Source organism: Eurosta solidaginis, chromosome 5 (assembly GCF_040869045.1).
Source record: "Eurosta solidaginis isolate ZX-2024a chromosome 5, ASM4086904v1, whole genome shotgun sequence".
NCBI classification, from domain to species: domain Eukaryota; kingdom Metazoa; phylum Arthropoda; class Insecta; order Diptera; family Tephritidae; genus Eurosta; species Eurosta solidaginis.
The window spans coordinates 162,947,881-162,974,239 of record NC_090323.1 but is presented as its reverse complement, the minus strand read 5'-3'; the positions used below and the strand labels follow the sequence as shown (position 1 = coordinate 162,974,239).

The 26,359-nt window shown below is 36.5% G+C and overlaps 1 protein-coding gene across 5 annotated transcripts in view; it reads left to right on the top strand.

Moving 5' to 3' along the window:
- LOC137233572 (uncharacterized) overlaps window positions 1–18,496 on the top strand; it is a 61,045-nt gene extending 42,549 nt beyond the window's left edge. For 4 of the 5 annotated variants that reach the window (XM_067756670.1, XM_067756672.1, XM_067756671.1 and 1 more), the window contains 2 exons: window positions 13,032–13,560; window positions 13,632–18,496. In XM_067756670.1, the coding sequence (XP_067612771.1) occupies window positions 13,032–13,538 (507 nt within the window). In that variant the 3' untranslated portion in view covers window positions 13,539–13,560; window positions 13,632–18,496. Of the gene's footprint in view, window positions 1–12,095; window positions 12,196–13,031; window positions 13,561–13,631 lie in introns of all 5 variants that reach the window. The other variant, XM_067756674.1, reaches the window with a different exon arrangement.
- The last annotated feature ends 7,863 nt before the right edge of the window (window positions 18,497–26,359 follow it).

Sequence of the window (26,359 nt, the reverse complement as noted above, 5' to 3'; positions counted from 1 at the left end):
TGAAAATTCAGATTTTATGCCATCAAAATAAGTAAATATGTGACAGGAGACCACAAAGTTTGAAATATGCAGATTAGGCCGGGTCGATTTTTGGAGAGGCAAAAAATCGCCCATTGCTCTGTGAAAATCATACTCTAGGGATCATAATAAGAAACTTTGCCGAAAGAACCATACCTCTAAAACGAATTCTGATGTCCCACAATTTGGGTCGAAATTTTGGGTAGGGTCAAATTTTGAAAAATCCCACTTTGGCCCATTTAGAGTGCTCCAATCGAGCCCAAATGTATGACCGACCCCCACTAACTTTGGAGGCCCGACCCACCGATGCCAGTGGCACACCCCCTGGAACCCCTGGGGGTTCACCATACAAACATTTCAAAAAATCGCCGGTTTTGCACTTTACATGAAAAAATCAGCTAAACGGCTATGTTTTTTCTTTATTTTTATTTATTTATAATAATAATAATATTTATTATTTATTTATAATAATATCTATTTTTTCTCTTAAGAAATTTATTTAGTCAGAACATATGTAAATGAAACAAGGAAGGAAGGCTAAGTTCGGGTGTAACCGAACATTACATACTCAGTTGAGAGCTGTGGAGGCAAAGTAAGGGAAAATCAGCATGTTGTAAAAAGAACCTAGGGTAACCCTGGAATGTGTTTGTATGACATGTGTATCAAAGGGAAGGTATTAAAGAGTATTTTAAGAGGAAGTGGGCCATAGTTCTATAGATGGACGCCATTTAGGGATATCGCTATAAAGGTGGACCAGGCCTGACTCTAGAATTTGTTTGTACGATATGGGTATCAAATGAAATGTGTTAATGATAATTTTAAAAGGGAGTGGGCCTAAGTTCTATAGGTGGACGCCTTTTCGAGATATCGTCATAAAGGTGGACCAGGGGTGACTCTAGAATTTATTTTGTACGATATGAGTATAAAATGAAAGGTGTTAATGAGTATTTTAAGAGGGCGTTGGCCTTAGTTCTATATGTGGACGCCTTTTCGAGATGTCGCCATAAAGATGGACCAGGGGTGACTCTAGAATTTGTTTGTACGATATCGGTATCAAATGAAAGGTGCTAATGAGTATTTTAAAAGGGCGTGGGCCTTAGTTCTATAGGTGGACGCCTTTTCGAGATATCGCCATAAAGGTGGACCAGGGGTGACTCTAGAATTTGTTTGTACGATATGGGTATCAAATGAAAGGTGTTAATGAGTGTTTTAAAAGGGAGTGGGCCTTAGTTCTATGGATGGACGCCTTTTCGGGATATCACCATAAACGTGGACCAGGGGTGACTCTAGAATGCGTTTGTACAATATGGGTATCAAATGAAAGGTGTCAATGAGTATTTTAAAAGGGCGTGGGCCTTAGTTCTATAGGTGGAAGCCTTTTCGAGATATCGCCATAAAGGTGGACCAGGGGTGACTCTAGAATTTGTTTGTACGATATGGGTATCAAATGAAAGGTGTTAATGAGTGTTTTAAAAGGGAGTGGGCCTTAGTTCTATGGATGGACGCCTTTTCGAGATATCGCCATAAAGGTGGACCAGGGGTGACTCTAGAATTTGTTTGTATGGTATGGGTATCAAATGAAAGGTGCTAATGGGTATTTTAAAAAGGAGTGGGCCTAAGTTCTATATGTGGACGCCTTTTCGAGATATCGCCATAAACGTGGACCAGGGGTGAATCTAGAATGTGTTTGTACGATATGGGTATCAAATGAAAGGTGTTAATGAGTCTTTTAAAAAGGAGTGGGCCTTAGTTCTATATGTGGACGCCTTTTCGAGATATCGCCATAAACGTGGACCAGCGGTGAATCTGGAATGTGTTTGTACGATATTGGTATCATACGAAAGGTGTTAATATGTGTTTTAAAAGGGAGTGGGCCTTAGTTCTATGGGTGGACGCCTTCTCGGGATATCGCCATACACGTGGACCAGGGGTGACTCTAGAATGCGTTTGTACAATATGGGTATCAAATGAAAGGTGCTAATGAGTATTTTAAAAGGGCGTTGGCCTTACTTCTATAGGTGGACGCCTTTTCGAGATATCGCCATAAAGGTGGACCAGGGGTGACTCTAGAATTTGTTTGTACTATATGGGTATCAAATGAAAGGTGTTAATGAGTATTTTAAAAGGGAGTGGGCCTTAGTTCTATAGGTGGATGCCTTTTCGAGATATCGCCATAAACTTGGACCAGGGGTGACTCTAGAATGCGTTTGTACAATATGGGTATCCAATGAAAGGTGTTAATGAGTATTTTAAAAGGGTGTGGGCCTTAGTTCTATAGGTGGACGCCTTTTCGAGATATCGCCATAAAGATGGACCAGGGGTGACTCTAGAATTTGTTTGTACGATATGGGTATCAAAAGAAAGGACCAGGGGTGACTCTAGAATGCGTTTGTACAATATGGGTATCAAACGAAAGGTGTTAATAAGTGTTTTAAAAGGGAGTGGGCCTTAGTTCTATAGGTGGACGCCTTCTCGGGATATCGCCATACACGTGGACCAGGGGTGACTCTAGAATGCGTTTGTACAATATGGGTATCAAATGAAAGGTGCTAATGAGTATTTTAAAAGGGCGTTGGCCTTACTTCTATAGGTGGACGCCTTTTCGAGATATCGCCATAAAGGTGGACCAGGGGAGACTCTAGAATGCGTTTGTACAATATGGGTATCAAATGAAAGGTGCTAATGGGTATTTTAAAAGGGAGTTGGCCTTAGTTATATAGGTGGATGCCTTTTCGAGATATATCGCCATAAAGGTGGGCCAGGGGTGACTCTAGAATTTTTCTACGATATGGGTATCAAATGAAAGGTGTTAGTGAGTATTTTAAAAAGGAGTGGGCCTTAGTTCTATATGTGGACGCCTTTTCGAGATATCGCCATAAACGTGGACCGGGGGTAACTCTAGAATGTGTTTTTACGATATGGGTATCAAATTAAAGGAATTAATGAGGGTTTTAAAAGGGAGTGGCCCATAGTTGTATATGTGAAGGCGTTTTCGAGATATCGACCAAAATGGGGACCAGGGTGATCCAGAACATAATCTGTCGGGTACCGCTAATTTATTTATATATGTAATATCACGAACAGTATTCCTTCCAAGATTCCAAGGGCTTTTGATTTCGTCCTGCAAAACTTTTTCATTTTCTTCTACTTAATATGGTAGGTGTCACACCCATTTTACCAAGTTTTTTTTCTAAAGTTTTATTTTGCGTCAATAGACCAATACAATTACCATGTTTCATCCCTTTTTTCGTATTTGGTATATAATTATGGGATTTTTTTTTTATTTTTCGTAATTTTCGATATCGAAAAAGTGGGCGTGGTCTTAGTCGGATTCCGGCCATTTTTTACACCAATACAAAGTGAGTTCAGATAAGTACGTGAACTGAGCTAAGTAAAGATATATCGATTTTTGCTCAAGTTATCGTGTTAACGGCCGAGCGGAAGGACAGACGGTCGACTGTGTATAAAAACTGGGCGTGGCTTCAACCGATTTTGCCCTTTTTCACAGAAACAGTTATCGTCCTAGAATCTAAGCCTCTGCCAAATTTCACAAGGATTGGTAAATTTTTGTTCTACTTATCGCATTAATAGTTGCCTAGACAAATTAAATGAAAAAGGGCGGAGCCACGCCCATTTTTAAATTGCCTTTTATTTTTGTATTTTGTTGCACCATATCATTAGTGGAGTTGAATGTTGACATAATTTACTTATATACTGTAAAGTTATTAACTTTTCTTTTAAAATTTGAATTAAAAATAATTTTTTTTTAAGTGGGCGTGGTCGTTCTCCGATTTTGCAAATTTTTATTAAGCTGACATATAGTAATACAAGTAACGTTCCTGCCAAATTTCATCATGATATCTTCAACGACTGCCAAATTACAGCTTGCATAACTTCTAAATTACCTTCTTTTAAAAGTGGGCGGTCCCACGCCCATTGTCCAAAATTTTCCTAGTTTTCAGTTCTGCGTCATAAGTTCAACTCACCAAGTTTCATCGCTTAATCCGTATTTGGTAATGAATTATCGCACTTTTTCGATTTTTCGAAATTTTCGATATCGAAAAAGTAGGCGTGGTTATTGTCCGATATCGTTCATTTTAAACAGCGATCTGAGATGAGTACCCAGGAACATACATACTAAATTTCATCAATATACCTCAAAATTTACTCAAGTTATCGTGTTAACGGACAGACGGACGGACGGACATGGCTCAATCAAATTTTGTTTCGATCCTGATGATTTTGATATATGGAACTATATATCTATCTCGATTCCTTTATACCTGTACAACCAACCGTTATCCAATCAAACTTAATATACTCTGTGAGCTCTGCTCAACTGAGTATACAAATTAATTTAAGTGAGTTATAGAAAAGAAACTAAACAAATTATTGTTGAAGTCTTTTTTACTTTCAAGTCTGGGCAATTTCGCACGGCTCTCTAATGTCGTCGCAATAACAGCCTCTACATTTTCCGGTATAACCCGTTTGGAAACGCTAGCTAGTAATTGAACATGTCGTTTCGTTCCTTGTATGTGTGATGGAATTTTTGGATCATTAAACGGTGGATCATCTTGATTTAAATATTCTTTCAATGTATCGTATGGAATGCTTCGCGTGAATGGTGGTTCAAATACGATATTTTTATCATTCAAATTGATCATTTCCGTATAACTTGTGCAATTAAAGTTTATGTCTGGTTTTTTATAAACTCTAAGTTCCATTGGCTCGTCAACATCGGTTCGATAGCGTAGAATTTTCTTGATGGCACAATCGCGCTTTTCTTTGCTATCATCAAACAACATTGATAACAAGATATTTTCCGAATGCGCATAATATGAATTATCCTTAATTACTTGATAGACAATTTTGCGTAAACGAGGTTCTAGAAATCGTGACCAACCAATGAACTTGAAAAATAATGCACTGCCGTACACGACACAGCTGTAATACTTGATAGAGAAGTACACTGGCATATAACATTTAATTATAAATTCAACCAGAATTCTTAAATTTGCATCTGGATTTTGCGTTGTCACATATAATCGCAATAATCTAGCGGCCTTGGTGAGCCACCGAGAATGTACAACTTTCCCTGGTTTGATGTTAGCCAGATCCACCGGAACCACGCCGCTAGAAATTGCATGGGCCATGTCGTATAAGTACTTCGAATCGGTGGAAAATTCAATTTTTTCTGGAGCAGGGGGCATATTTTGCAACTCAATTTTCTGGAAGCCGTCCACCACCTGAAAATATAAAATAACAAGTAAGGAAGGTTAAGTTTGGGTGTAACCGAACATTACATTCTCAGTTGAGAGCTATGGTGACAACATAAGGGAAAATAACCATGTAGGAAAATGAACCGAGGGAAACCCTGGAATGTGTTTGTATGACATGTGTATCAAATGAAAGTCATTAAAGAGTATTTTATGAGGGAGTGGGCCATAGTTCTATAGGTGGACGCCATTTAGGGATATAGCCATAAAGGTGGATCAGGGTTGACTCTAGATTGCGTTTGTACGATATGGGTATCAAATGAAAGGTATTAATGAGTATTTTAAAAGGGCGTGGGCCTAAGTTCTATAGATGGACGCCTTTTCGAGATATAGCCGTAAAGATGGACCAGGGGTGACTCTAGAATGCGTTTGTACGATATGGGTATCAAATGAGAGGTGTTAATGAGCATTTTAAAAGGGAGTAATCCTTAGTTCCATAGGTGGACGCCGTTTCGAGATTTCGGCATAAAGGTGGACCAATGGTGATCCTAGAATTTGTTTGTACAATATGGGTATCAAAAGAAAGGTGTTAATGAGTATTTTAAAAAGGAGTAATCCTTAGTTCCATAGGTGGTCGCCTTTTCGAGATATCGCCATAAAGGTGGACCAGGGGTGACTCTAGAATGAGTTTGTACGATATGGGTATCAAATGAAAGGTGTTAATGAGTATTTTAAAAGCGAGTAATCCTTAGTTCCATAGGTGGACGCCGTTTCGAGATTTCGGCATAAAGGTGGACCAGGGGTGATCCTAGAATTTGTTTGTACAATATGGGTATCAAAAGAAAGGTGTTAATGAGTATTTTAAAAGGGAGTAATCCTTAGTTCCATAGGTGGACGCCGTTTCGAGACATCGCCATAAAGTTGGACCAGGGGTGACCCTAGAATTTGTTTGTACAATATGGGCATCAAACGAAAGGTGTTAATGAGTATTTTAAAAGGGAGTGGGCCTTAGTTCTATAGGTGGACCCCGTTTCGAAATATCGCCATAAAGGTGGACCAGGGGTGACTTTAGAATATGTTTGTACGATATGCGTATCAAATTAAAGGTATTAATGAGAGCTTTAAAAGGGAGTGGTGGTAGTTGTATATGTGAAGGCGTTTTCGAGATATCGACTAAAATGTGGACCAGGGTGACCCAGAACATCATCTGTTGGATACCGCTAATTTATTTATATATGTAATACCTGTCAAGATTTTAGGGATTTTTTATTTCGCCTTGCAGAACTTTTTCATTTTCTTCTACTTAATATGGTAGGTGTCACAACCATTTTATAAAGTTTTTTCTAAAGTTATATTTCGCGTCAATAAACCAATCCAATTACCTCACCATGTTTCATCCCTTTTTTCGTATTTGGTATAGAATTATGGCATTTTTTCATTTTTCGTAATTTTCGATATCGAAAAAGTGGCGTGGTCATTGTCGGATTTCGTTCATTTTTCATACCAAGATAAAGTGAGTTCAAGTAAGTACGTGAACTAAGTTCATTAAAGATATGTCGATTGTTGCTCAAGTTATCATGTTAACGGCCATGCGGAAGGACAGATGAACGACTGTGTATAAAAACTGGGCGTGGCATCAACCAATTTCGCCCGTTTTCACAGAAAACAGTTAACATCATAAAATCTATGCCCCTACCAAATTTCAAAAGGATTGGTTAATTTTTGTTCGACTTATGGCGTTAAAAGTATCCTAGACAAATTAAATGAAAAAGGGCGGAACCACCCCCATTTTGAAATTTTCTTTTATTTTTGTATTTTGTTGCACCATATCATTACTGGAGTTGAATGTTGACATAATTTACTTATATACTGTAAAGATATTAAATTTTTTTACTTAAAAATTTTTTTTTTTTAAGTGGGCGTGGTCCTTCTCCGATTTTGCTAATTTTTATGAGGCGTACATATAGTAATAGGAGTAACGTCCCTGCCAAATTTCATCATGATATCTTCAACGTCTGACAAATTACAGCTTGCAAAATTTTAAATTACCTTCTTTTAAAAGTGGGCGGTGCCACTCCCATTGTCCAAAATTTTACTAATTTTCTATTCTGCGTCATAAATTCAACTCATTTACCAAGTTTTGTCGCTTTATCTGTATTTGGTAGTGAATTATCGCGCTTTTTCGGTTTTTCGAAATTTTCGATATCGAAAAAGTGGGCGTGGTTATAGTCCGATATCGTTCATTTTAAATAGCGATCTGAGATGAGTATTCAGGAACCTACATACCAAATTTCATCAAGATACCTCAAAATTTACTCAAGTTATCGTGTTAACGGACGGACGGACGGACGGACGGACGGACATGGCTCAATCAAATTTTTTTTCGATCCTGATTATTTTGATATATGGAAGTCTATATCTATCTCGATTCCTTTATATATGTACAACCAACCGTTATCCAATCAAACTTAATATACTCTGTGAGCTCTGCTCAACTGAGTATAATAAAATAATTAAAAATGGTTGACAATTATAATAAATGAGTGATAGCAATAACTTACCGGAAGAGTTTCACAAGTTTCGATTTGACGGCTCAGCTTTCCGGTTGCCGATCTTGGTCCAGTGCTGGCTGATTTATCCAAAGCTTCAAACAAATGCCGAAACGTAAGTTCGTTGAAGTGTAGAAGGCAAACGAACCAATGCAATGGTCTTTTTAACAGCAATTCGAATCGTCGTATAATTCCACCGTGTGGGCCAGTGTTTGTTGGCTCACCGTCAGTGCATATTCCAATTAATGCATCCAGTGATATATTTTTATCGTTGAAAAATCCGTTTAATTTGGTTGTTTTGTATTCAGCGGTTTCATGTTCCAGTCTTACGTAACCAATCAATTCAGAATTGGGTTCTCTCAAAATAGCAAGATGAGGTTCTTTTACCATCCTAGTATGATACTTCTCATCAATTTTATCCATCGTTAAAGTATCATCTTTTCTGCCATCGAATGAAAACGCTAACAAATTGGTATCATCTAATCGTTTGCGAAGCACTTCTTGTCTGTATTTCTCTTTTTCTCTGCGAAGTTTCGATTTATCCATGATGAGAGGTTTCCCATGCTTATCTTTAATTTTAAAATCTTGCAAAAGAGCGGTTCCCAATGCTGATGCTACTCTGTCAGGCACACCAAATCTGTCACATACCAAGGCAAAGTTAAAACAATCGTATCTCTCTAAGTATTGTGAACTTCTGCTTTTATCCATATCTTCTTGAACCGGTGGCGGTGCGTATGTTGAATCATCGGGATCTTGGTATGTTGGAATTGATGACATAGACGTTGCTCCTTGCTCTTAAGTTTCCATCATAAATGCATCCATTGTTAGTCTTCTCTGATTATGTTGATCGTGCATGAACTCTTTGAGGCGTTCGGGAACCCAGCCGCATGCTTGTTGGGTGTTGTTTCTTCTCTTGATTTGCTCTTGATACTTGTCAACCAATTTATTCAATTTATTAAATACACTTTTTTTCAGCATTATTTCCATACCAAGTTTTTCCCAAATTCCAATCAACTTATCTTGTACTTGAATAGTGAATGATTTATGGGAAAACTTTTTTTGTTCTGTTTTAGCACGTTCGCTTAAGTAAAAATAATTTCTCAAGTTATCCAGATGGGTTGGTAAAATAAGATCAGTTAAATCAGTAGACACACCAAAAACAGTAACATCATGCTTGGGTATATGACTCATTGGTTTTTCGATAGTTGTTGATGTAGTTGCTTCATCTTTCGGCGTAGAGGATGGTGGATTCATTGTAAACTTTTTGATTTGGAATGGTCACTTCACTTATTATTTTTTTTGAAATATTTTTTTATCTGAAATTAGCACTTCACACTTTGAGTTCTTCACAACGACTTAATGCATTCACAAAAACGGTTGCGTTATATATGGTCTACGAGACGAGGTAATAAGAATGAAATGGTAATTTCAATTCTACCAGCTGTGTCTTGTGGTGGTTTAAAGAAAACAACACAAGCAATCTTACGATCTGCAATTGTGTCATTCATTTTTTAAAACGGTTGAATAAAAAACCCACACAACTATGTTTACGACATGCAAATGCATCACAGTGATGCCTTGGTTTTAAAAGGGTTGTAAAAACGCTAATTTCTAATAATTTTTTTTAATTTCTCTTCTATTACTAAGTTAAATTCATTTTTTTATTTACATATGTTCTGACTAAATAAATTTCTAAAGAGAAAAATAAACTCCAAAAAGAAAAAACATAAGCATTTCGCTGATTTTTTTCATGTAAAGTGCAAAACCGGCGATTTTTTGAAATGTTTGTATGGTGAACCCCCAGGGGGGTTCCAGGGGGTGTGCCACTGGCATCAGTGTGTCGGGCCTCCAAAGTTGGTGGGGGTCGGTCATATATTTGGAATCGATTGGAGCACTGTAAATGGGTCAAAGTGCCCCTACCCAAAAGTTCGACCCAAATTGGGGGACATCAGAATTCGTTTTAGAGGTATGGTTCCTTCGGCAAAGTTTCTTATTTTGATCCCTAGAATACGATTTTCATAGAGCAATGAGCGATTTTTAAATCGACCCGCCCAAATGTAGATCCTAAAGTTAGACCTGTAACAAGGGAAAAAAGGAGAGACATGATGGATCTGCTGAAATTCATTCCTCCTGTTAAACATGATTACTTTAAAAACTTGCGAACAAATCGAAATGAGGAGTCCCTACATACACCTGATGAAGAAGACATCATTTATACTGCTGACGAATTAATCACAAATAATACTTAATATATTATAACAGAACTGTTAATATGAATTTTCAGGGAAAATTTGTAATAAAAATATATAATATTTAACCTTTTCTGTGAGAAAAAACTTAAAAATTTAAACACTGAATTTAAATTTATAACTTTTTTACTTGTCAATTTCGATTAACTCCACCAGTCACAAATTTAAAGATTTCTGACCACAGTTTTTTGGCTAGTTTTTCTTATTAATTTTAAATAATTTTATATGAAAGACACATCTTTATTTATGCATTATACAAAATTTATTTGAATTTATATTACAAAGTGAATTTTAAAAAACAATGCACATTATTTCATCGCATTTCTCTACTTTCTGTTTTATGGAGTTAATCGTTTTGCGCATTGAAGGGCTCATATTTCGATCAGTGTCTGAGTCAATCATCTTATCGAAATATTTATACCAACGACTATAATTACGCATAGTTCATTGCAATGTTTGTAATGTATAATAAAAATTTATAATCGATGTGTGGTATAAATAATGGAGGCAACATTGACTTTTTATCGCAATCAACGAAATTTCGATGGGCAGTGATGTGTATCGCTTGGCCAACGTGGATGAAATTTGCGCAAATCGTCAGTCATTTCGTGGGATCTTTTATGTAAACCATATGTATAAGGTTCGAATTTTCTAGAGGCATATTACAATTTGCCGTCGAGTATAAGTAAACAAAATTTTTTGAGCTATATTTAAGAATACTGTTCACTTTATTTAAATAAAAAATAGACTATTCATAAAACTAAAAAAACGGACTGATTTTATGCATTGCTTTATACGTCAATTTATATGCTCAAATTATGGAAACGAATTTAAGGTATATTATACAACTCGTAAACAAAAAATTTCTGTATAATAACAGGCGACCTTATAACCCTGCAAAATTTGCTTTCTTCTTATCCATACCTCCTCAAGCACGCATTTACACCCAAGGTTGCTTCACTTCATTTTATGTGAAAACTGAAATCGCAGCTGGATAGACTTCATGAATTTAAATAACTATATATTTACCGAATAACACTGGTTTACAACCAAAATGCACCAGAGATGCCATTATGAAATTCCTATGTAAAATCACCCCCTGATTTCAAAAATCAACGTTATTTTTAATTCTATTGCAACGTTTTTGAGATATTTACGAATAACGGTTTTTTCCAAAAAAAAAAAAAAAAAAAATTGGGTCTACCAAATCATATATATCTTAAGATTTTTTTTTTTTTTTTGCAGATTTGTTTCTTTCTCTCTAAGCTCTGTTTTATTACAAAAAAAATAAGCTTTCATTCATCAAAATCGATAGACTAATACAAAAGTTATAAGCATTCAAGTAAATATATCCATTTAATACTTAAGTACCCTACTGGTACATATGCGTTAGTATTCTTATATCAATTAGTTAGCGAATATTAACACATATGTAACAGTAGTTTTCGAGATCATTCCTCGCAAATTACAAATTTTTTTAAATTTTTACAAAAAAATGGAAAAAATCCGTAATGATAGTTCGTTATCTTTGAATCTGCAGGGCCTAGCAAAAAGTGTTATATGCAGAGTTTATAGCAAATTACCTTTTAAACGCTTCAAACCATTTTAGAATTGCTCAATATATTCGTGAGATATATATGATTAAGTGGACCCAATTTTTTTTTTTTAAACGTTATTCGTAAATATCTCAAAAACGTTACGATAGAATTAAAAATAACCTTGATGTTCGAAATCTGGGGGATATTTTACATAGGAATTTCATATTGGCGTCTCTGGTGCAGACAAAAAATTGGAATTTGTGATCCAGTGTAACCAGAGTAAATTTCACGGAGGTGTTTTTTGGACTTTTTTATATTTTTCATCCAAGTTTTATAAAGGATCTTTATTTCATGTACATTGTAACGATTTTCCAATGCCGAAACCGGTTTGTCTCGAAACCAATTTTGACAAGGGATGGCTGAAAATCGTTCCAATATAAATCATTTATCCACCCTGTCAGAAAATCAACAAAGCAAAATAGATCTTTATTTCTTTTTACACCTAAAATTTAATTATCTTTCCAGGTTCGATTCGAGCTCAATGCTTAGCGCAGCGCGCCTGAAGCTTACTGATGATGAAAGCTTAGCAACCTTCGAAATGGATCTATCTGCGCAGATATGGCAGGTGTTTGAAAATTTTTCTATTCAAAAATAAAAAATAATTTTCAATTATAAAAAAAAGAAAAAAATGTAAGGCACGATAACCTCCGAAGAGATCTAAGGCAGAGCTTATAGAAATATTGAAAAAAAACAATAATTATCATTATTATTGTTCGGGCCTTGAACTCAAATCGAACCTGGAATCCCTTATCAGCAGGCCGATAAAATAAAAATAAATTATCTTACATCACAATACAAGAAAGCATAAAACGGACCCTTTATTCACAGACAAAGCTATTTTAAATAGACCGAAAAAGAACAAAACCTACACAATTTTGCCAGTGTTGAAAATGTGTCTGCTTTAAGTGGCTCTACCTCCAGAACTATAGTTTTCTCTTTAACAAGAGTTATTTATTTAAAATCATTAAATTTGAATTTATCTATTAGATATATGCATAAGGTTTATCGAACGCTTTCATGAAATTTGTGGTTTTGCCAGCCTTTTTCGGCAGAGACGTCATAGCGCTAGGGTAATCAAAAATTTTGAAATAATTTATCAGTAATACCAATTTCACACATAAACTTAATCGAATCGCAATTTTGTTAAATGAAATAATTAAGTAAGATAGTAGTCGATTAAAAGTTTCAGATTGAAGTGCTGAACCCTTCAAAACGTTTTGTTGTATCGCATTCTCGATTGATTCAATTTTGGGATCAAATGCAATATGAATTACGGGTGTAATGAAATTTTTTGTTAATTTTTTGAATCTTTGGCTTATGCCACACATTGAAATAAACAACATAATTTCATCCTAAAGATTTCTTCACAAATAAATCGCTAATTTATTTTCATAATTTTAGGTCAAATACATTGGCTCTGAAGTGGCTACTGGTCTATGGGGCATCAAATACACACGCCGACCGGTGGAAATTTTGGTTAAAGTAGCCAAAAGCCTACCAGTCGATGAAGCCTTACCGCAATGTAACCTCAAAGTATCTACAGAAGGTGTTAGCATTGATATTCTAACACCGGAATCGAAGGCAAGAAGTTGGAAACATCCCATCGATACAATTTCATATGGCGTGCAAGATTTAGTCTATACACGAGTATTTGCCATGATTGTTGTAAAAGATGAACAACATCCGCATCCTTTCGAAGTGCACGCCTTCGTGTGTGATAGTCGTGCGGTGACAAGAAAACTTACATTTGCTCTAGCAGCAGCTTTTCAGGATTATTCAAGGCGCATCAAGGAAAGTGGTGAACAATCGAAGACAGATAATATTACACCGCAACGACAAAAGTTCGCTATAGATTTGCGCACACCCGAAGAACTGCAGGAGGGAGCCAATGAGGAGACGGAAGCTTAGATTACTCAAAAAATTATTTCTGGTGAGTAAATTGTGATTTGGCTATTTTTGATTTTACTTATATTTGGCTAAACTATGTTTTTTCTAATTTAGTCAATGATTGGATTTCTAAGCGCAACTTAATATGATTCATGGATGGAACCTATGAAAGTCACATAATTATCTTATTTTAATATACGTATTTAAAACTTAATAAGTTAAGAAGCGCATAAGTTTTATCTATTTTAGCTTATTTATATTTATTTAAGTATATTTATTTCATAAATAATAGGAGATTCTAGGATAACTAGTTTGTAACTAGTTTGTATTAAACGCATTTAATTAAATCTTGCTGTATTTGTCAAGATGTTCTTATATTCAGGAATGATCCGAATGTAATTGTTTGATCCGCTGGATATAAAAAATCTCGCATTTATAACTCGAGTGCTAATCAAGCGAAAAATAAACCTAGGATAAGAAACTTTGATTTTGGAAAAAGTGAGACAGATATACTAAGCCGCTAGGAATCCCATTTTATTTTTCTTTTATCAATCAGAGACCATGACGCATGAAACCAGACAGGTGAAGTCAGCAGTACAACAACAAAAATTTTATTTATTTGCAACCCAAATTTGACAAGTGTTGACGGAAATTCGTCCTGATAAACATAAAATCAGAAAATCAACACGACACAACAAATCAATTTTAGAATACTAGGTAGGGAAAATTGTTGCCACTATTTTGCTACTTTTTTACTACCTCAGTAAAGCAGTGTGCGGAAAAGAAAGCCAAACTCGATATATCTCGACGTTGATAACGGGGACATGAAAGAAAAGAGAAACCAGAGGAAATGTGAAGAAAAAGTTGACGAAGTTGGAGGGAAGTCGGAAAAATAAGAAGAAGAGGAAGGTGGAGAGTGAGAGTAAAAGTAAGAAAAGGGTAATTGTTTGAGACAAAGTAGTGAAAAGGTTAAGAGGAAAATTAAGAAAATGTAAGTCAGTAGTAATTGTCAGAGTTAGACTTGCGTAAGAGCAAGAGCGGGAGGAGTAAGAGGAAAAGTGGTAAGGTTTGCGGTAGAATGAAAGGCATAACAATTTTTAATTAGCCTATTAAGGTTAAAGTTAGGAAATGTAGTGGGCAAAGGAAATAAGAGAGGAAGTGGGTTAGACAGAGTAGAGGCAGATAGATAAAGTCAGAACAATGTCTGCCGCATTTGGTCATACGGTTGGAGTGTTTCAATTGTGTCTAAACGTTTAGTCAGAGATAAGTCAAGAAGTAACACTTAAGCTTATGAAGGCGAGTATTGTCAAATGCGATTCCAAATTTCGTTATATTGACTTCACCTGTCTGGTTTATTGCATCATGATCATAATAAATATTAACATGGAAGCAGCCAGCTAAAATTTATTCACATATTAGGTGCTACCAAAATAATTCATCCCACCCGTCACAACCTAAAATAGGTTTGAACTTTTTCTTTGTAAAGTATACAAGTTAAGTTAATGTATATACAAATGTAACCTGAGATCATAGACTGTCTGAAATTGAGAAGTGTAGTCATCCACTTACTTAGGCGGGTGATTCTGAAGTCCCACATATCACTTCCAGAAAATTGTAATCTTCTATGTACTATATATATTTAGTACTACGTTTCCACCAAACCCGAATTCTATGTTTGCCTATTACATCCGACTGCTAAAACATGTAAAAGAATATTAATAAGGGTGGAGAAGGACACGTTTTAAATTCAGAATCAATAAATAAAAAATTTAATTTCAGTAGACATATATTTTGCATAAAAGAGTTGGCAAAAATTAAATAAATTAAATTAAAACTACTTGTTTAAAAGCATTTAGTTAAAATTTGGATCAAATACGAGTCATATCCCACCCACTATTTTAGAAAACTCCAATAGATAGACTGTTAACCTTCATTATCACTACCTCTAATCCGTACCATTCTCCAATCTTTTTCTCTAACTATATTCACTTATCAATACATCGCGGAGCTCGTTGAATTTTTATAACTTTGTTCTCCTAGTCCGACGTATTGCTTTAAGCACTTCTTTTTCTCTCTCTTGTGACTCTTTTCTCCCCCTCACCCCTTTGGTATCTATACAAGATAGCGGGTACGTTTTAAGTACACCAAATGATGATAAAAGATCGCGTTGTGTATTCAAATCTTTTTTTTTTATTCTAAACCCAGCTTAATTTAGTTTTAAAGCCAGGTAGAGGTTTTTCTTATCGAATTGGTTCTATTTCTTATAAAAAAATTTGAGCCATGTTTTGAGAATGATGCCTTGAACTATTAGGTAACATTCTATAATTTCATATCGAAGGCCCTGATGTTGGTTCTCAAGACAGGTATGGCCAAAAACGTTACACCCTGGACGAACGAACCGACGGACTTGGAGCAACTAAAATATTTGTCGACACTGGTAACATTGATAGAATGAAGTTTAGGTCTATATCGGCTCTATTATACCATTTCACTTCAACGTTATTCGATTAAAGCTATAATTTTGAAACGTTTCGGCTTGTAAAATATATGAAAATAAAAATTGGCTCTCGCCTAGCATAGCTTATATCGAGCACTCTGCTGTCAGCTTAAGTATAGCTGGGTATGAAAATATATGCTAAAAGAGGATTTTGCTTTTAACAAAAACTTTTTCGGATAGAGAAATTTTCAAAATGACAATTATTACCACTTAAACTAAGCTTAAAAGCATATATGAAGGGCTAGTCATAGCGTATACACACGTTGCGTCTGACTCGTGAGTAAGGTATTAACTCGCTGTCAAAGTCGAAGTCATTTTGATTTTCAAGAGTCAGCCAGAGTCATGTCTGTGTGTCTTTTTCTTAAATTATTTCACTAGCACATCAAAAGAGACTCATGACTGTGATTCATTGTGTTTAGACCCTATTAGAGATCATTTCGCCATATAAAACTCATTTTCGTTTAAATTGCTGATAGAGGGCATTGAACATAAGCCGACGATAAACTGCCCAAGCTTATCCACTGCTCAGTTGGGTCAAATAAGTTTCCATTGTGTCACATTACTGACTCCAAGACGATAGAGCAATGAGTGGTTAAAACCCACGCTTAGATTTTTTATTCATTTGTTTACCGTTGTTACACACACTGTGGCATTATTTTTCTATGGGACACCAGTTGGCAAATAAAAATAGTCAACATGTCAACAAAGGAAATTTGGCTGGTCAAATTTGCCATATCGTTGACAATTGCCGTTTTCACTTATTAATCAAATTAATTGTCACTTTGTATTTATGCTAGTGGCGTAGTGAGGGGGCGCCAATAGGGTGCATTTTCCCCTGACGCTAATCACAGTGGGCGCATAATGGTCCGCAAAGCAGAACTTCCAGTATAATTTGAATTTTTATTATAACTGACTTTTAGCAAATATTGATTTCTGGACAAAATTTTCTATACTAAAAACACTTGCGACAGGTTGTGGAATAATTGGAAGCGTATATCTTTTCTTGTCACATTCAAGATCCGGGGATGAATTTTAGAGAAGCGTATCATGATCTTAAATCGTTAGCGACTGAATTATCCGAAATTCGATACACTCTCTGTGAAGAAACAATAGAAAAAACAAAGTCTCTTGGTGAAAATATAGATATTGATATAGTAAAACGTGTTGGTCTTTCCCCAGAATGTGAAATTTCGAGTTATGAAAAGTGTTCTCGATCGTCTCCAACAAGAATTACGTTCAAGATTTACACGACTAAATAACCTTTGTTTTAGATTTGGATTTCTCTTAGACGTATATTGTTCCCCGGGCGCAAGAAAAACTCACTACGCCACTGATTTATACAAGCGCATATGACGTTGTATGACAGGTTGTTTTCACTGGTATGATAAAATTTGTGGTAAAATTTGATATAGTGAAAACGAAGCATAAGACAATTGAAAGTTGGCATGAAGAACGGCTTTTGTTCAACTGACAAATAACATACAAAAACCGGTTAAATATATAAAATTTTCCTTTAAATATCGATTGTGAAAGTCGTTAACTTAGAAAAATTAAATTTGTAAAGTAGCTAGAGTTAATTATGTCATAGTATAAGTTTATGTAAATTATTTTTTTGTTAACTTTAAAATTAGAGAAAGTTTGTAAACGTGTTTCAATTCTTGTGCTCTTTATACAGCTAGTTATCCAAAGCCTAATTTTTTAAATTAAATTTAAACCACATATCGACTGCTGAGTGGAATACCACACCATATCCGCTGTCCTTTCAAAAGCACCTCATTCCAGAAAACTTTTGTAAAGCTCCCTTTTTCAGACTTTGTTTGTGGAAAGCCCTAAATTGGAATTTTATTCAAAACGCCTTTTCTTGGTTTTTCAAAAACGACCTTTCTGACCATGAAAAACATTTTTTTCGTTAGCGCGTTTGTGAACAAAATTCTCAGATAAGACATTCTGCAACCAAATAACAGGATAGGGCTTTTTCAAAACAGGGCCTTATTGTAAACTAATCCAGGAAAGAGCATTTTTGAGCTGTCAGCCGAGACAGAGTAATATTCCACTCAGTCCTCGATATGCAATGTACAAATGTTCAAAAAGTATCGCCCGTTTTATTGTAAACAGTTGTGATTCAAGGTTTCATTTTGTTGGAAAAACGTAAACAAGGTTTTATTTTTTCATACAGATTAAGAGATTAATCTGAGATTAAGATCAAATTAAACTCAAAGACCACAGAAGCTGCAATTTTCGCCCCTAAGAGTATTCTATGTATATGAACATAATCTCACTAGTCGGTTGTATTGGGTATCATAAAATCTGAAAAAACTAAAATTTTGGATAACATCTGTTTACATTTGAACGTGCGATGTAATAAAATTGTTTAAATTTACGCATTTGAAACCTAAACCAAATCTTAAAATATGCTTTGTATATAAATTTTTAATTCAATAGAAGAACGATTTTAATAAATTAATTTAGTTTCCTAAGAAAATGAAGGTCTATAATTTATTGGAACTTTAAGTTTTGAAAATTTGCTCACTGCCGCTTTTTCCACATACGGTCAACTATATATATTAATCAATTTTTACAGCCTCGACCCGATTTAGGCTCTAAGCCTGAATTACAATTTTGCGACGAAAGTAAGCGAATTTCAGATTTTTAAAAGGGAGAGTGTAAAAGTTACGTGGGTACCTGTCTTGAAGGCCCAACCCCATTTTAAGAGGGAGAGTAAAGAATTTAAGGACGTTTGTATTCGATGCCGGAGGGTGGAGCCGTGTGTGGCGCTTTTGAAAAATTAAAGAAAATATTAAATAATCCGCCCTTACTGTGTTACCCCAATTTTAATAAAAAATTTGTTTTGACTACCGATGCGAGTAATTTGGCAATCGGGGCTGTTTTAAGCCAAGAAGGCAAACCAGTTAGTTACGCAAGTAGAATATTAAATGGACATGAGTAGAATTACTCGACTTTAGAAAAAGAACTGTTAGCTATAGTTTGGGCAATAAAATATTATCGTTGTTATCTTAATTGTAGGAAATTTCTGGTACAAACGGATCATCAATCTTTGATTTGGCTATTTTCATTAAAGGATCCAACTTCTCGTATTATTAGATGGAAGATTTTACTAGATGAATTTTTTGTACATGTAAGTGGGGAAAGCTTCTCAGCGCCATTCATTAGGGAATGGTCAGAGCGGTGAGAAGACAACCCTTAACTGACGACTACTCTTTCTTTTAAACTGCTAAGGCAGATCAGTTTTACTGCGAAGGTTTTCATGATATAAGTAGAATCCTATGGCTTGCTTAACCATTTTGGGAAACATTTACTAAATTATTTTGAAACTCAAGCTTGTTTCTGTTGAGATATCCCAACACTTTAAGTGCGTTCGTTGGCCGAGAATCTTACCCGGCTCTTAAAAAGGATACAGTTCAAAAAAGTACCTAGTTATAAAAACAGTAGCTGGTTCTTAAAAAGTACCCAGTTCAAAAAATTTCCCGGATAAAAAAGTAGCATATTCTGAAAAACACTCGACCTTTAAAGAGGAACCGGTAAAAAATATCTGTGTCGTTAAAAGCATCCTGTTTAAAAAGCTACAAGGACCCGGTTTTAGAAAAGTAAGCGGGTCTGAAAAAGCACCCGGTTTTTTTTTAAATACCCGCACCCGAAGAAGTGCCCTGTTTTGGAGCAGTACCCGGGTCCGAAATAGCACAGTATCTTTCAAAAGTACCCGCATACGATCAATACTGTCAATCTAACCCATTTTATTACAAAACTCATCGAGGTGTGGGCCTGAGCCTGTAGCCATTATTGTGCATCTATCGGCGTAGGAAACGATAGTGACTCCTTCTTGTGGTGAAGGTAGCTTCGATATGTAGAAGTTAAACAGAAGTAGGGATAGGACACCACCCTGTGGTACCCCTTGTTTAATTCTTCTTGGTTTGGATGTTATGTTCCTAAATCTCACCGATGCTTGACGACCAGACAGATCGCAACTTGGGGGAAAGGAGAACTCTTGCAGGTCTTGTAGTAATGTGCTGTGCATGACCGTGTCAAAAGATTTTATAGGTCTAACGCCACGAGTACTGTCCTATTGTGGCGTTTTTGATTTAATCCACAATTTATCTGTATTTTAATGGCGTTTAGCGCAGGGGTAGTGCTATGTAATTTTCGAAAACCATGCTGATCACTGGCAGGACGCAAATTTGCTGTGAAATAGGAAAGCAGAATTTCTTCAAGTGTCTTGGCTACTGGCGGTAGGAGAGATATCGGAAGATAAGAATCTCTTATGTTAGCTGGTTTCCCAGGCTGTAATAGCTGAACCAGCCTGGCCAATTTAAATTTTTCGGGGATGACGAAGGTGGTCAGGGACAGGTTGAAGACATGCGCTAGATAATTGGACATCATCTTACTAAACAGTCCTTTCACCGGTTCAAAAAAGGTAAACAAAGCAGATTCTATTTATCAACAGCGATCGTTCCTAGGATGAATGCATATTACGATATTGAAAGCAACCATTCCTATGCACGACTGTTGTCAACAAGCAGATTATATTAGGTGTATTAGATCTGTGATGTTAAAGGTTCATAGTAATTAAGTTTTTTTAATTTTTAAAAGCTCCGCAGCAATGACCTAGGCATAGTAATTGTTCTCCTTAGCTTACACAAAAGAGAGTTCAGAATTTTGTGCATTTGATGTTGGAAAAGTTGCTTAAGCAAATGAAAGCAACAATTTTTTAATTTTAAATTTTTTCTTTGACAATTTTGTTTTGGCAGTTGTTGATTTGCTATTTAAAATTGAAACAAGTAAGGACGGGACTGTCTTCGGCTGTGCCGAAGACTTCATACCTTTCATGAATGGGGCTGAACATTAATATTATCCCGTTCGTAATCTCCAAATAATCGGATGTATAAGATAAGAAATATATAGTGCACAGATGTACATACCTAAACGATTTTTAAGATAAATATAAAATAAAAAATGGCAAAAAACCCCCTTATCTGAAACATCGGTTGTATGGGATATATATTATATATAGCTCCGATCGAAATGATTTTTACAGAAAATCTTCTAAGATATATTAGAATATATATCACCAAGTTTCACGTTTTTATATTGAAAACTAATGGAGAAATGGCCAAAAATCTTTCTATCTGACCGATCGTTTGTATGGGATAGGTATATGCTATATACATATAGCTCCGATCAAAGTGATTTTTTCAGGACATCTTCTATGATATATTAGAATATATATAACCGAGTTTTGCGCTTATACTTTAGAATTTGCGGTAGGAATGACCAAAATCGTCTTATCTGAACGATCGGTTGTATGGGAGATATATGTTAGAGTGGTCCGATCCTACCGGATCCGACAAATGTCTAATATAATACAAAAATACATCCTTGTGCCAAATTTCATTGAGATATCTCAAAATTTGGGGGACAAGTTTGCGTTCAAACAGACAGACGGACGGAGGGACGGACAGACGGACATGGCTATATCAACTCAGTTCGTCGCCCTGATCAATCCGGTATACTTAATGGTGAGTCTATCTCCTATATTTCGCAACTTTACAAACATCGGACCAAAGTTAATATACTATTTCATGTTCATCAAAGGTATAAAAATAAACTACGGTTATTGATGTTGCTTATTTGCCATGACGTAGCAAATGCATAGCCGTGTATTTTGTTAGTGTATTGTAAAAAATATGCTGCACAAATTTGCAATGCAATGATGACAACCGATTTGCACAAAATCCTGAAAATCCTTAATGTGTTATATAAAAACAATGGCAAATATACCACAGTATAAGACAAACAAGTAAGGAAGGCTAAGTTCGGGTGTAACCGAACATTACATACTCAGTTGAGAGCTATGGAGACAAAATAAGGAAAATCACCATGTAGGAAAATGAACCTAGGGTAACCCTGGAATGTGGTTGTATGACATGTGTATCAAATGGAAGGTATTAAAGAGTATTTTAAGAGAGAGTAGGCCATAGTTCTATGGATGGACGCCATTTAGGGATATCGCCATAAAGGTGGACCAGGGCTGACTCTAGAATGTGTTACGATATGGGTATCAAATGAAAGGTGATAATGAGTATTTTAAAAGGGAATGGGCTTTAGTTTTATAGGTGCACGCCTTTTCGAGAAATCGTTATAAAGGTGGACCAGGGATGACTCTAGAATATGTTTGTACGATATGGGTATCAAATGAAAGCTGTTAATGAGTATTTTGAAAAGGAGTGATCCTTAGTTCCATAGGTGGACGCCGTTTCGAGATATCGCCATAAAGGTGGAACAGGGGTGTCTCTAGTTGTACGATATGGGAATCAAATGAAAGGTGTTACTGAGCATTTTAAGAGGGAGTGGGCATTAGGTCTATAGGTGGACGCTTTTTCGAAATGTCGCCATTAGGGTGGGCCAGGGGTGACTCTAGAATGTGTTTGTATGATATGGGTATCAAATGAAAGATGGTAATGAGTATTTTAAAAGGGAGTAATCCTTAGTTCTATAGGTGGACGCCTTTTCGAGATATCGCCATAAAGGTGGACCAAGGGTGACTCTAGAATGTTTGTACGATATGGGTATCAAACGAAAGGTGTTACTGAGCATTTTAAGAGGGAGTCGGCATGAGGTCTATAGGTGGACGCCTTTTCGAGATATCGTCATTAGGGTGGGCCAGGGGTGACTCTAGAATGTTTTTGTACGATATGGGTATCAAATCAAAGATGGTAATGAGTATTTTAAAAGGGAGTAATCCTTATTTCTATAGGTGGACGCCTTTTCGAGATATCGCCATAAAGGTGGACCAAGGGTGACTCTAGAATGTTTGTACGATATGGGTATCAAACGAAAGGTGTTACTGAGCATTTTAAGAGGGAGTGGGCATTAGGTCTATAGGTGGACGCCTTTTCGAAATGTCGCCATTAGGGTGGGCCAGGGGTGACTCTAGAATGTGTTTGTATGATATGGGTATCAAATGAAAGATGGTAATGAGTATTTTAAAAGGGAGTAATCCTTAGTTCTATAGGTGGACGCCTTTTCGAGATATCGCCATAAAGGTGGACCAAGGGTGACTCTAGAATGTTTGTACGATATGGGTATCAAACGAAAGGTGTTACTGAGCATTTTAAGAGGGAGTGGGCATTAGGTCTATAGGTGGACGCCTTTTCGAAATGTCGCCATTAGGGTGGGCCAGGGGTGACTCTAGAATGTGTTTGTATGATATGGGTATCAAATGAAAGATGGTAATGGGTATTTTAAAAGGGAGTAATCCTTAGTTCTATAGGTGCACGCCTTTTCGAGAAATCGCCATAAAGGTGGACCAGGGGTGACTCTAGAATATGTTTGTACGATATGGGTATCAAATGAAAGCTGTTAATGAGTATTTTGAAAAGGAGTGAAACTTAGTTCCATAGGTGGACGCCGTTTCGAGATATCGCCATAAAGGTGGAACAGGGGTGTCTCTAGTTGTACGATATGGGAATCAAATGAAAGGTGTTACTGAGCATTTTAAAAGGGAGTGGGCATTAGGTCTATAGGTGGACGCCTTTTCGAAATGTCGCCATTAGGGTGGGCCAGGGGTGACTCTAGAATGTGTTTGTATGATATGGGTATCAAATGAAAGATGGTAATGAGTATTTTAAAAGGGAGTAATCCTTAGTTCTATAGGTGGACGCCTTTTCGAGATATCGCCATAAAGGTGGACCAAGGGTGACTCTAGAATGTTTGTACGATATGGGTATCAAACGAAAGGTGTTACTGAGCATTTTAAGAGGGAGTGGGCATTAGGTCTATAGGTGGACGCCTTTTCGAGATATCGCCATTAGGGTGGACCAGGGGTGACTCTAGAATGTTTTTGTACGATATGGGTATCAAATGAAAGATGGTAATGAGTATTTTAAAAGGGAGTAATCCTTAGTTCTATAGGTGGACGCCTTTTCGAGATATCGCCATAAAGGTGGACCAAGGGTGACTCTAGAATGTTTGTACGATATGGGTATCAAACGAAAGGTGTTACTGAGCATTTTAAGAGGGAGTGGGCATTAGGTCTATAGGTGGACGCCTTTTCGAGATATCGCCATTAGGGTGGGCCAGGGGTGACTCTAGAATGTTTGTACGATATGGGTATCAAACGAAAGGTGTTACTGAGCATTTTAAGAGGGAGTCTGCATTAGGTCTATAGGTGAACGCCTTTTCGAGATATCGCCTTTAGGGTGGGCCAGGGGTGACTCTAGAATGATTGTACGATATGGGTATCAAACGAAAGGTGTTACTGAGCATTTTAAGAGGGAGTGGGCATTAGGTCTATAGGTGAACGCCTTTTCGAGATATCGCCATTAGGGTGGGCCAGGGGTGACTCTAGAATGTTTGTACGATATGGGTATCAAACGAAAGGTGTTACTGAGCATTTTAAGAGGGAGTGGACATTAGGTCTACAGGTGGACGCCTTTTCGAGATATCGTAATTAGGGTGGGCCAGGGGTGACTATAGAATGTTTGTACGATATGGGTATCAAACGAAAGGTGTTACTGAGCATTTTAAGAGGGAGTGGGCATTAGGTCTATAGGTGGACGCCTTTTCGAGATATCGCCATTAGGGTGGGCCAGGGTGACTCTAGAATGTGTTTGTACGATATGGGTATCAAATGAAAGGTGGTAATGAGTATTTTAAAAGGGAGTAATCCTTAGTTCTATAGGTGGACGACTTTTCGAGATATCGCCATAAAGGTGGACCAAGGGTGACTCTAGAATGGTTGTACGATATGGGTATCAAACGAAAGGTGTTACTGAGCATTTTAAGAGGGAGTGGGCATTAGGTCTATAGGTGGACGCCTTTTCGAGATATCGCCATTAGGGTGGGCCAGGGGTGACTCTAGAATGTTTGTACGATATGGGTATCAAACGAAAGGTGTTACTGAGCATTTTAAGAGGGAGTGGGCATTAGGTCTATAGGTGGACGCCTTTTCGAGATATCGCCATTAGGGTGGGCCAGGGGTGACTCTAGAATGTTTGTACGATATGGGTATCAAACGAAAGGTGTTACTGAGCATTTTAAGAGGGAGTGGACATTAGGTCTATAGTTGGACACCTTTTCGAGATATCGCCATTAGGGTGGGCCAGGGGTGACTCTAGAATGTTTGTACGATATGGGTATCAAACAAAAGATGTTACTGAGCATTTTAAGAGGGAGTGGGCATTAGGTCTATAGGTGGACGCCTTTTCGAGATATCGCCATTAGGGTGGGCCAGGGTGACTCTAGAATGCATTTGTACGATATGGATATCAAATTAAAAGTATTAAAAAAAAAAAAAAAAAAAAAAAAGTATTAGTGAAGGTTTTAAAAGCGACTGGCTCTTAGATGTATATGTGAAGGCGGTCTCGCGATATCGACCAAAATGTGGACCAGGTGATCCAGAAAATCATCTGTCGGGTACTGCTAATTTATTTATATATGCAATACCACTAACAGTATTCCTGCCAAGATTCCAAGGGCTGTTGATTTCGCCTTGTAGAACTTTTTCATTTTGTTCTACTTAATATGGTAGGTGTCACACCCATTTTACAAAGTTTTTTCCAAAGTTATATTTTGCGTCAATAAACCAATCCAGTTGCCATGTTTCATCCCTTTTTTCGTAGTTGGTATAGAATTATGGCATTTTTTTCATTTTTCGTAATTTTCGATATCGATAAAGTGGGCGTGGTTATGGTCGGATTTCGGCCATTTTTTATGCCAAGATAAAGTGAGTTCAGATAAGAATGTGGGCTAAGTTTAGTAAAGATATATCGGTTTTTGCTCAAGTTATTGTGTTAACGGCCGAGCGGAAGGACAGACGGTGGACTGTGTATAAAAACTGGGCGTGGCTTCCACCGATTTCGCCCATTTTCACAGAGAACAGTTACCGTCACAGAATCTATGATTCTGTCAAATTTGAGAAGGATTGGTAAATTTTTGTTCGACTTATAGCATTAAAAGTATTCTAGACAAACTAAATGAAAATGGGCGGAGCCACGCCCATTTTGAAATTTTCTTTTATTTTTGTATTTTGTTGCATCATATCAATACTGGAGTTGAATTTTGACTTAATTTACTTATATACAGTAAAGATATTAAATTTTTTGTTAAAATTTGAATTAAAAAAAATTTTTTTTTAAAAAGTGGGCGTGTTCTTCATCCAATTTTCCTAATTTTTATTTAGCACATATATAGTAATAGTAGTAACGTTCCTGCCAAATTTCATCATGATATCTTCAACGACTGCCAAATTACAGCTTGCAAAACTTTTAAATTACCTTCTTGTAAAAGTGGGCGGTGCCACGCCCATTGTCCAATATCTTACTAATTTTCT